Here is a 12,308-nt window from a genome sequence, read left to right on the forward strand (position 1 = left end):
CTGGGGGACTTGCTTGCTAGTCATCTCTCAGGACATTTCTTCTTGCTTCCTGTGCTGACTCATCTGAAATCCAAGTTCTATCTGCAGGGTTGGAACTTTTTTTTTTTTCATTGAGCGATTATGATACATTTTTTTTTTTAAAGATGCTTAACCTCTGTGGCAGAGATCCCTAATGTTTACGGATTGATTGGGTAGCAATTGCTCCCTGCTAGGTCCTGTCCTGTTGGGTTTGAAGACACTCATTGCTATTCAGGTTTTATTTAAGGAGGCTAAGAAAGTTGGAGGTAGGAGCGAGTCTGCTTTCAACAGTAAGCTCTTAGTAATGCCACAGAGCAACACAGAAACACTTTCTGCACCCTTGCCTTATCCCCTCCTCCCCCACCTCCCACTCCCCACTGACCAGGTTCCAATAATCCCAAGGTCAGATGGAGCAGGATAGTGGAGGATGCGAGGGATGGGCGCTAATTCAGGATCCTATGCGGGGCACAGGGTAGAGCAGTAAAGGCACCCTAGATCAGAAGTAGATTACAGTTTGGGAAATCTGCCTAAGCAGGACCCAACCAACAGGAGCCCACCACTCCCTCGACCCCTCACTTCCCGCTCTGGTGTGCTCCAAAGGGCTGGAAGCCTAGGGGCGGCCAATGCGTTGTCGCCATAGCCTTCCGCCTTCCCACTCTCTCCGGGCGCACGTGCTCAAAGAGTCCCTGCCCTTCCCGCCTCCGCGCGCTCGGGGCCGCAAGTTTCCTACGAGAGGCGGACGAGCACCGCATCTCCTCTCCGTCGCCTCCCTGGCCCCCGCCGCTGCCGCTGCAGTCTCCGCCCGCGGGGAGGGCGCGCTCTGGAGCCGGCGAGGGTGGGGCGCCGCGAGGGAGGGGTCCCAGCGCCGCAGTCCTCACGGCGCCAGCGACAGCAGCAGCAGCAGCAGCAGCAGCAGCAGCAGCAGCAGCAGCAGCAGCAGCAGCAGCAGCAGCAGCAGCAGCAGCAGNCAGCAGCAGCAGCAGCAGCAGCAGCAGCAGCAGCAGCAGCAGCAGCAGCAGCAGCAGCAGCAGCAGCAGCAGCAGGTGGAGCCCCATTCAGCTGCGAGCCGCTGCTGGCCTGAAACCCGCGCCGCAGCCGCCGGGCCAGGAGCTGGCCCTCCAGGCTGGAGCCCACGCCGCCCCGGTCCGACCCAGTTTCCCAGGCACCGGGTTACCGAAGCCGGCGGCCGGGGGACGCGGTTGGGTCCGGGGCCGGATGCATCTCAGTGCGCATAGCCGCGCTGGGAGACCCCAGCCCGGGGCGCAGGGCTAACGGGACCTGGCCCACCTCAGCCACCTCAAGACTTGTGCTCCGGGGACAGAGCGGCTTTGGGATCCGGAGTCCAGGCACCTGGCCGGACGCTGTTGAAGTCTGGGTGTCGTGCTCACCCCACCTCTTTGCTTGGGCACCAACAGAGAGAGCTCTTTCCAGAGGACCGGACCTCCTCGCCTGGTCCAGAGTGGAGTCCTCGCACCCGGTGCCTGTTAGTTTCGAGAACCTTTCTAGTTGACACTGGTCTGCAGGTGTTCTCTGCTGGTTAGGTTTCTTCCTCGGCTAGGGGGACTGTTGCTACCAGAGGCATTCTGTGCCTGTGGGCGCTCCAGGTCCCGGGTCTCCAGTCCTGCCGGAATCGTCCAGGCTTCGCTGACCCTCAACTCTGTCTCTGCTTGTAGTGGGTGCTCCTAGTCGTTTGTTTTTTCCCGGAGTGTGTAGACTAGACATCTTTGTGACTGCTAATTGGGAAGGCACTGGTCTCCAGGGAGCGGCTTTGTGTGTGGTGGGATCCGGGGTCCTCAGCCATGGCCTTCACTTTCGCTGCTTTCTGCTACATGCTGTCCCTGGTGCTCTGCGCTGCGCTCATCTTTTTCGCTATCTGGCACGTGAGTAACCTGCAGAGGCTTCTAACTCTCCTGTACCCCAAAGTCCTCCCTCCCCCCACGCCCACCTCATTTCCTCATTTCACCGGCCTTTTAGACATAGCAGGCGTGGGCGGACCGCGAGGTCAGGCAGAAGTACTTGCTGGGCAGACCTTGTCCATCTCCCCTGTCCCGGGGCAGGAGACACAGTTCTTGGCTTCCTGAGACGAAGCGGTACCGCGCTGGGCGCCTACCTGTCTTGGCTGGAGCCAGTGACTGGTGGAGCCTCCTTGCCCGGCACATTCCTGGGCGTGGCAAGGTGTCCCAGACAGGCCAGGAGTAGTGGCTCAAAACCCCATCTGCCGGGCTTCTGCACCCCACCCCCTTCTCTCCTGCCTGCAGGAGAGAAGAAGCGCTGCCAGTGTCCCAGGCAATTAGTCAAGTAACTATAACAACTAAACATTTAAAATGTCAGCATCTGTGGTGGGTTGCGTTTAGACATAATTGGAGACGAAGTGGAAACACAACCAGAGCGCCTTGTAAGAAAGAGGAAGCAGGGAGAGGCCAGGCAGGAAGGGAGGGAAATCAAGAGAGATGGGAGTGAAGAGAGAAGAGGGACGGAGGAAGACCGGGATAAATAAGGTTCTAGATGCTGTGGATCTGACCAGGTCCCATCATCCCCAGGGCACGAGCTTCCACTCGCTATGGAGTGCAGATGGGTCCTAGATCGTCAGGTGTGGTGTGTGGAGCTGTGTGGATCGGAGGACTCCTAAAGGGGAGTAAGGAGGACGCAGGAGGATCTGATCTCCTGGGGACTGTGTCACATTTCACAAACCCTTGACCCACTAGCTTCCTTCTGAGGCTGCTTATGGGCCCTCTTCTCACTCTGGGAAGGCTGATCAGAAGGGCCAAGGTTCCAATGATTGACAGGCACCATTAACAACACAGTCTTGCCCTTCCAGCAGGGTTGGAGGTGATGGAGGGACCCTGAGATGAGCTCCTGGAGGCCTGGTTCTGGGGAGCCTTGGAGAGATTGTGTACAACAGGAGATGACCTAGAAGGAAGAAGAAGACTGAGGCGCAGTTGAGATGCTGATGTTTTGTCTGAGTGGTCTGTAGTGTGAGAGGGTTTATCTTAAAATAGTACCCTGAGTCTCCTGCTCTAAGGGGCCAAGTGACAAGGAGCAGAGGGAACGCCCCTGGGGAGGAGGGAGGGACTTCTAACCACCGGTCCTGAGAAGACCCTGTAGATCACATCTAAGCTTCCGCTTCTTCCTAAGCTTGCATAATCACATATCATTTGGTTTAGGGATATAGAAATGGGGGGGGGGGTCCGATGTAGGAATTTGAGGGCTAATAAAAAAAGTCAGTTAGATGTGATGGGATTTTGTCCTCTCTGCCTTGGAATGCTGGATCTGTTCTACTGCACACAGTTGGACTTTGAGGATGTTGGCAATTATAAAGGAAAGGAAAGGAAAGGAAAGGAAAGGAAAGGAAAGGAAAGGAAAGGAAAGGAAAGGAAAGGAAAGGAAAGGAAAGGAAAGGAAAGAGAGATTGATTCCTGGATAGGATGAACAGGGATTCAAGGTAGGAAGTGCTCAATCATACAGCAGAGTTCTGCTCCCTTGTTCTAAAGGAACTTTCTCAGCTTCTTCATATTTGCAAAGGCTTATACATTCTTGAAGGCAAATACTTAATTTGGTGTTTCTTCCTGGTTTTGCTTTGCCTGGAGAGGTGGGAGGTCCTGAGAGCACCCGTGACTCCTTCAGACTTGATGTTCACTGCACTGGCTCCTGAAGCAGGGTGGGTCACGAGAAAGAAGTCTCTTCTCTCCCTCAGTGTGTGTGTGTGTGTGTGTGTGTGTGTGTGTGTGTGTGTGTGTGTAGTGATGGGGAGGGATATACAAAACCCTAGGACCAGTTAATAAAGTAGTTTTTGGGCAGTAGAATTTGGGCAGTTCAGTTGCACAAGAGACGTCTGAATGTCCTAGTGATCCTGTGCTGGCCTCTGCCCTGAGCTCTCTTCTCCCAATCTGAGGAGTACAACACAATCAAATCCCAAGTCAGGTCCTGGTGGCACCCCTGGTGGAAGTGACATAGTGACAGCAGGGTCAGTCTCTGTTCCCTAGTCTTTTCCTTCTCTCTGAATCAAGCAGTCCAACCCCCCACCACAGAACTCTGGTACCTGAACACTGAAAGGGGAACTCAGAAACACTCTGACCTCCACACACACACACACACACACACACACACACACACACACACACACACACACACACACTGTGCTTGTGGGTCATTGGTTGAATGGTGCATTCGTTTCAATCAAAAATTTAGGAGAGTTAGTAGACGGTACATTTGCCTTCTTTCCGGCATCTTATGTCTCTACACATTTCCTGATCTGGTGAGTCATACTTAGTCATGCTTAGAATGGATTGGCATCCCAGGTAACGAGTTGGCATTTAATAAAAGTGGTTAAAATGCCATCACCCTGGGCTAAAAGAGATGTAGGGGGTATTTTTCCCTCCTTTTTCCCCCTTTTTCCTATTTATTCGTACAGGTGCATACCTACTTGAGGAGAATAATAGAAGTTACTATTTATCCACTATGTAGTTTGGAGAGGACCTGCCAGGTGTATCTCCAGTTATCTTGCTTCCCCTCCCCCAGTCTCCCCTGGATGTCTAGAAGCAAAGATACACAAGGCTGGTTAGCAGCACATTTAAGTCTTGATATATATATATATATATATATATTTTTTTTTTTTGCCTTGAAAAAAATCTATCTGCATTGTCTTCAAATGAAGTTACTTCACGTCAGCCACCATCTTTGAGTGCATTTTTCTTGCTTTGCAGAAGGAAAGAAAAGCTGAGGGTTGTTTGTCTGCGTGCTTGTTTAGACCATGGCTCTGTGTTCTTCATGTATCTTGTCTCTTACATGCCAGGGCATCCTTTACTCCCCACAGATGACTTTTTACACATGAAGAATCCATGGCTCTGAGAGACTCTGAAACCTGTCCAAGCTTATGCTGCTAGTATGTGTTAGGCTTGGGATTCGAACTGAGTCTGTGAGACTCTTATGGCCAAGTCCTTTCCCGAGCTGTAATCACTGGCTTTGAATTATTGATTTAATAATAGTTGTTACCCAAAACATTACTTTCTATGTAAGTAAGCTATTTAGAGTTACAATTTCTGACTGGAGTATAGCAAGGCTCACAGTATTGACATGTAGTCCACACTGGCGTGGAACTCACGCTCACCCTACCTTCATCTCCAAAGTGCTTGTCACATTTACTAGTGCACCCAGCTCTGTGCATCCCTCTTTAAAAGAAGAACCTGTATTTCATCTTCTTACAAATTAGGCTTTTACTTACAAAAGCAAAAGGGTACAGGATCCTTTCAAAAAAGTTTGAAAATATAACAATATGCAATGAAACAGCTACCATCCATCTTTCCGTCTATAAAACATTGGATTGGGTGCTCTCTCTCTCTCTCTCTCTCTCTCTCTCTCTCTCTCTCTCTCTCTCTGTGTGTGTGTGTGTGTGTGTGTGTGTGTGTGTGTNTGTGTGTGTGTGTGTGTGTGTGTGTGTGTGTGTGTTGTGCATTTTAAAAGCTGCATGTGGATGTTTAGAGGGGAAAATCTCACAAGTGTTCTGAACGGTTCACTCTGTGGAGTGATGTCTGTTTCCAGCCAGTCTGAGAGGAACAGTGTTTACTCACAATTCAGAATCCTTTCTGCTCCAGCTTGGCCGAGGCTGTTCGCAGACGGTCTCATTATATAAACACAGATGAAGCCGTTCTTTGAAAAGATCAAAGATGCATTACCGTTTATTTCAGGCTTTTAATTTTTCAGGTTTTTTTTCATATCTATCTATCCATCTCTCTGTCTGTCCACCTGCCCATCTGCCCACCCACCCACCTGCCTATCTATCTATCTATCTATCTATCTATCTATCTATCTATCTATCTATCTATCTATCTATCTATCTATCTATCGATCTATCTATGTGCATTGGTGTTTTGCCTGCATATATATCTGTGTGAGGGTGTCAGATTCCCTGGAGATGGAGTTACAAACAATTGTAAGCTGCCATGTGGGTCCTGGGAATTGAACTTTCTTCTGGAAGAGCAGCCAGTACTCTTAACTGCTGGGCCATCGTTCCATCCCTATTTTCCAAGTTTTTAATCTCTAGAGTCCCTCTGAACTTCAGTAACTAAAAAAATAAAAGTTAGTTCCCTGTGAAGCTCTTTAGAAGGACTTGATGTGTCACTTCATCTTGAAATGGGCTTGGGCTCATGGTGACATTTGCTCTTGGAGTTTGAATGGACCTCACAGGCAGTAATGAGTACCAGTTGGCTGAGGAGCAAATTTCCCTAGACAAAGTTTCTTCATTGCTGAACCTTTCAGCCAGTTCTAGCCTGTCACAGATCCGGTCACTAGGATTAGGTATCAGTTTCTCCAGTTACCCATCCATAAAAAAAGAAGGGGGGGTGTTTTGTGAAACAGGACCCTTGGGGCTCAGTGTAGCCTTTTCCCCAGAGACCCTCTTTGACCTGCTCTGAGCCAGGGGCAAACATGAGTACTTTCCAGGGCTTCTCTGGCTTCCACAGCTGGTCTGTTTGAATCAAGTCATCCTCTTGCATCCAGGGTAAGGTATCTGCAGCAGCTGCCTGTCCTTCCCATCCCCTGCCTCCCCATGGTATCTCTCCATCTCTGCAGAAAGAGAAGAGCCTTTTCTGCCCATCCTTGTTCTCCACAGCTGAGGATGATCCTGGGGGCACAGAGATGCTTAATCATCTTTACAAAAGATTCTCCAGCTCTTTTGCTTCTGGCTGCCCTGGAGACCACACCCTAGGTAGCAAGGGACCCTGCATCCTTTTATGGACTGTGGTGCTTTGGAACCTGGAGAACTACAACTGATGCAAAGAAGACCAACCATTTGGGAGGCTCACAGCCTGTGATACTAGTGTGTGTGTGTGTGTGTGTGTGTGTGTGTCTTCCCACAGGAGGTGGGGAACACTGACAAACTTGGGGGGTGCTTTGGTATTTGTTTGGTATTCTGCTGTGGTATTTGTTTTTTTTTGTTTGTTTGTTTCTGCTTGTGGTGAGTGCTGGCTGGCCCATTCCCAAAGCCAGTCTTGTCACCGTTGTATCTCCATCAATCATGTTGTAAGAACAGAGGAGGGGACAGAACTCGGAGGCTCTGGAAACAAGCCAGTGCTGGCTGGCAGAGCTCCCTCAGTTGCTTATGGGTTCCAGGCTTCCTAAGGTGAGATGCAGTGGAGCTACCAAAAGTTTCCCCCTGACTCTCCAGTCTCTGAGCAACGGCAGGCGAAGCTGTGAGGTCTTGTCATGGACGCTTCTATCTGTACCAGCGCTGAGACCACACTTGCCTTCACTTTCCTCCTGTCTCCTCCAGCCGTTGTATTCCGTTCTCTACTGTGCATTCCCGTGGCTCTGTGCTTTATTCTCTGGACCTGTTTTCTGCTACCACTTTCTTCCCAGAAGTTGAGAAGTGCCTCATTTTCCCATCAGTGTGATGTCTGGACAGCACCCTCTCCACTCTTGGCCGTCACTGTTGTCTGCCTCTGTGGGCCACTCTCAGAGGCAGATCCACCAAGGATTGGACGTAGTCATGGACACATCCTTACTGACCTATGTTGTGGTCGCTCACCTGACCTCCTGTCTGAGACTACGTATGACCCCCTGACCACACCTCTGCCTTTTTAGAGGATATATAAATGCTAGGGCCTTGAGAAGTGTGTGTGTGTGTTGTTGTTGTTAGTGGTTTGTTATGTGCACAAAGAAGAAACAAGAAGAAATCAGATATCCCAATGGCGAAGATTAAACTTGCCCCAAGGAACCCAACACCCCTAATCAGCAGAAAGTCTTTATCATAGTCTCTGCATCAGTATGGCTTGGGTCTGAGTTGTGAACTTTCTCCATACCGTCTTATGTTTTTGACATATTCTTGGAGCCCCAGAAGCTCCTACACTCATGTGTTCATGTCAGGCTCACTAATATGACACAGCCTGTCATGAGGAGCACCTCACTGCCCTGCACTGATATGATGGAGCCTGTCATGAGGAGCACCTCACTGCCCTGCACTGCTATGACACAGCCTGTCATGAGGAGCACCTCACTGCCCTGCCATCTTGGTCTTTTCTGTTGCTATAACAGAACATGGTAGACCAGGTAGCAGAAACGAGAGTTTATTTGGCTCATAGTTCTAAGATCTAAGGGCTACCCCTGGCAAGGGTCTTCTTGCTACATCACACCGTGATGGAAGGCACCACTTGGCATGAGAGCATGTGTTGGGAAGTGGGGGATGGTTTCCACATTATACTTTTAGAACTAATTCCACCTATGGCATCAGCCTTGGTCCATTCATGTAGGTGGTATCCATGACTTCATTGCCCCTTAAAGGTCCCACCACTTCATACCTTCGCAACAGCAATTAAATTTCAACATGGTTTTTAATGAAACAACCAGAGCATAGTACCCACCGTCTAAGAACTTCTCTGTGTGTGCTCTGGCAAGTTCATTTCTCCCTTGACTCTAGCCACGGTTTCCCTTTTGTTGAAGCTGCTGTCTTCTGTGAGCATTGATTCAACATGTGTCCCTGAACCCTCAGTACCACACCCCACAGCCGTGTCTCCAGGCCTTCTGACCTGCTATTTCTTCTTCCAGATAGGCTTTGCCTTCCGAGATCCTGCCCACTTTCTCTTTATTTTCTTCCATCAGACAGACACATAATACCCTGGGGATGGATCCATCTTCCAGGTCTGGGTATTTTGCCAGCTGTGTTTCTTCCCTGTTCCTAAGGTAATTCTTGAAAGTCTTTGACCCCTGCCCTCTGTCCACAGTGCTTATTCACTCAGTGCCTGCCAAGGACACCAATGGCTCTCTGCTGGGCGGTCTCCGGGTATCAGTTAGCTTACAGAGACCTCTCTGTGGTCTGGACATTGCTGTTCATACTTGCCTTCCTGGTCCCTCTAGTCTCAAGTTGTTTCTGGATCATGCCTTGGGTTCTTCTCTCTACTCTGAACATTTTCTCACCTTTTTCCTGGTTGCTTTCTTTCTTTCTTTCTTTCTTTCTTTCTTTCTTTCTTTCTTTCTTTCTTTCTTTCTTTCTTTCTTTCTTTCTTTCTGCCTCTTAGACTTGAACTTAGAACAGGCCTGAGTCTGCCTTCACGAGCTGCCGGCCCCATTCCCGCTTGTTCTACACTGAGCCTGTGTGTCCTCGTCACTCAAGGCCTCGGTGGATCTGGTCCTTAGCTTCAGACCTCTCCACTTCTTCTCTCTCAGTTATCATTAAGCATTAACTTTTTGTCACTGGGAGAGTGAACTTGTGAAAGATTTGTTTGGGCTCCATGATCCAGTGACCAGATGGCTCTGGGTTTCTATTGAGGTAGTCTTTCAAGGGTAAGAAGCAGTGTAAAATCGTAAATTACATTAACCAGGAGGCAAGGAGAAAGAGAATGAAGAGATTGGGGTCCCATAATCTCCTGAAAAGGTCACATCTGAGTGCCCGGATGACCTCCTGGTAGGCTTCACTTCTGAAAGGCTAAGTCTTTCATGTGTGCCCTCTTGGGACATGCACCATTCAAACATAGTCACTTGTCTTCTCTTCTCTGCCTCATGGCCCTCCCTGCCTTGGGGCAGGCTTGATTTGTTCTTCCTGGGAGCATCATATCCTTTCAAAACTGGACTCCTGGGTTTTCATCCCACTCAACTGAATCCATATGCTACAACCCTCTCCAGAGTGAGCTCTAATAGCTGAGAGAATCTCTTCATGTCATCTCCAGAATAAAAGCCTTTCTGAACTCTCTTACCCACAAAGCTTAGCAGGCTTCCGAGGCTAGGTCCAGTCAATGGTTTCACCCTTACTTGACACCGTCTGTTCCAGTAAGTTCCCAAATGGGTTCTTACTCTTCCCTTGAGTGCTGTCTACTCGTCCCTTTCCTTATTGGGCTGGCTGAATTCCAGCCTTACATTTCCTGAGAAGCCTCCACTGCCCCTCATTTATTTCCCCTGTCCCCTTACACCCCAAGGTTCCATTGGTCTTGCAGCACTAGGCTACAGGTTCTTGGGGATTGGAATGGCTCCCATCTGTTGTGGCCTCACTATCCAGCGCACGGGTGGTTTGATGATTAGAGCTCTTACTGCAGCATAAGTAGATTCAGCATCTGGCTAATTTACTGGGCCAGCCAAGCTTGACAAACTCTTCCTTGATGAATAGTTTCCTAGACTTACAATAGTCTTATAGATGGTTTCTAAAATTATACAATCCCAGACCTGCAGGAGGCATCTCAGGTCTGGTGGCTCTGTCTGCGAGGGAATTCTATTCTATTGCTGTGAAGAGACACCATGACCAGGGCAGCTCACAAAAGGCATTTAATTGGGGGGCTTGCTCACAGTTTCAGAGTCATGTCCATCATGACAGGAAGCATGGCAGCACACGGGCACAATGCCGGAGCAATGGCTGAGAGCTTACATCTGATCTGCAAGCACGAGGGAGGCAGAGAGTGAGACTGGGCGTGGCATGAGCTTTAGAAATCTCAAAGCCCATCTCCCAGTGACATATTTTCTTCAACAAGGCCACACCTCATGATCCTTCAACCGTCCTAGGCTAGGTGGTCAGGGAGCTCTTAGGATCTGCCTATTTCTACTTCACAATGATGGGGTTGCAGGCATGCACATCCATGAGTATTATTATTATTATTATTTTAAATGTAGGTCTGTGAATTCAAACTCGGGTCCCCACACTTGCTCATTGGGCCGTCTCACCAGCCCCTGTGATACCCATCAAAAGTGTATTACATTTAGTATGTGTATATATGTACATGTGTGTGCATATGTGCACAGGCACAGTACATACGTGGGGGTCAGAGGACAACTTGTGGGAGTCACTGCTATCTCTACCATGTGGGTCTTACAGATCATACTCAGGCCATCAGGCTTGGTGGCAAGTGTCTTTTTTTTTTTTTTTTCCTGTGATGCCATCTCCCCAGTCCCTGTGAGACCCATTTTTGATCCTAATTGTGAAATATACCATTTGTTCACCACTTGGCAACCAGATGCAGACAATCTCCTTGTGGCTTATAGGGGCAAATACTAAATCCCAGCGGATGTCTTTACAGTTCAGGTTGCTTCTTGTGGTGGCTTGAGGGACTTTAGAAAGGAAACTGGATTGTTCTGAATAGAGGAGAGGCACAGGATGAGTCCTGCTAGAGACAGGGAAGCTGCTCCAGTGAATTCCAACCTCAGATCTGGGGGGTGGGGGTGGGGGTGGGGCAGCTGCTGCTGGGGGTGAGGGAGATCACTCATGCCCAGTGTCTGAATCTTCATGGGTGACTGAAATGTCTGTATGCTAAATAGCATGGGGAGTCTGATTAAATCCCATAAAGGTCATGAAAACTCCCAAGTGCACAATTAAATCCGAAGTTGGTCTCTGAATACCAATGCAGAACTTAATGATGAGGCTGGCAAATATTTTTAATTTAGCGTAGAAAGAGAGGCAAACACAAGACTTTCTTACATGTGCTAAAATAAAGCTGAAACACAAATCGGAAACAACGGCATCCAAATCAAGGGTGGGCTGATAGACTGAAATGGGGCCTCCAGCAATTTTGCATGCACGGTGTGATACCTGTGACAGTTAAGTGTCAGCTTGGTTAGAACTAGGATCACTTGGGAGGAGAGTCTAAAAGGGGAACTTTCAACACGGGGTTGGCCTGTGGACCTGTCTATGAGGGATTGCCTTAATTAACTTAATCAGTGTGGGAAGATCCAGTCCACTGTGGGCGGCGCCATTTCCTAGGCACGGTTCCTGAACTGTTTAAAAGTATGGAGAAACCAGAGCTAAGCACAGGCAAGCAAGTGAGCATGTATATATTCTCCTGTGTTCTCACAATCGTGAACGTAATGGATCTAGCTGTTTGAAATTCTTTCCTTGATTTCCCCACACAATGATGAATGGTTACCTGGCATTGTAAGCTGACACAAACATTTCCCCCAGCACCCCCATAGTTGCTTTATGTCAGGATGTTTTTATCACAGCAACAGAAATGAAACTCGGAAAAGTGCCCTAGACTTTAAAATCCATGAGAGGCTTGATTAGATGATCCTTCAACAGGGGATGGGGTTGAAAGACTCAGCTTAAGGTCTTACGCGGTGGATGAAGTTACTGTAGGAAGATACTGGGTGTTGGAGACATCTGCCTACCTTTGAACTTAGTCTCCCACTGACACAGTCTCAGGGGCCCCAGCACCACAGTGAGACTGTTGATCCTTGGACGTGTTTGTTTATTACTCTTGACACTAGGAAAAAAAAAATCATGTCTCCTGGATCTAAATTCTGCATGTTCTTTTCTACTGTATGCCTCTGTTCCTGTTTTTATCCATTCTTCACTTCAGTCCTATGACATGACAATTTTGGGT

The 12,308-nt window shown here is 48.9% G+C and overlaps 1 protein-coding gene across 1 annotated transcript in view; it reads left to right on the top strand.

The window, feature by feature from the left end:
* The first annotated feature begins 1,395 nt into the window (after positions 1–1,395).
* The window catches only part of Cnih3 (cornichon family AMPA receptor auxiliary protein 3), a 107,328-nt gene continuing 96,415 nt past the window's right edge, over positions 1,396–12,308 (top strand). The window contains exon 1 of the mRNA XM_021169883.2: positions 1,396–1,898. Coding sequence (XP_021025542.1) covers positions 1,818–1,898 — 81 coding nt within the window. The 5' untranslated portion in view covers positions 1,396–1,817. The remainder of the gene's footprint in view (positions 1,899–12,308) is intronic.

Source organism: Mus caroli, chromosome 1, assembly GCF_900094665.2.
Source record: "Mus caroli chromosome 1, CAROLI_EIJ_v1.1, whole genome shotgun sequence".
NCBI lineage: Eukaryota > Metazoa > Chordata > Mammalia > Rodentia > Muridae > Mus > Mus caroli.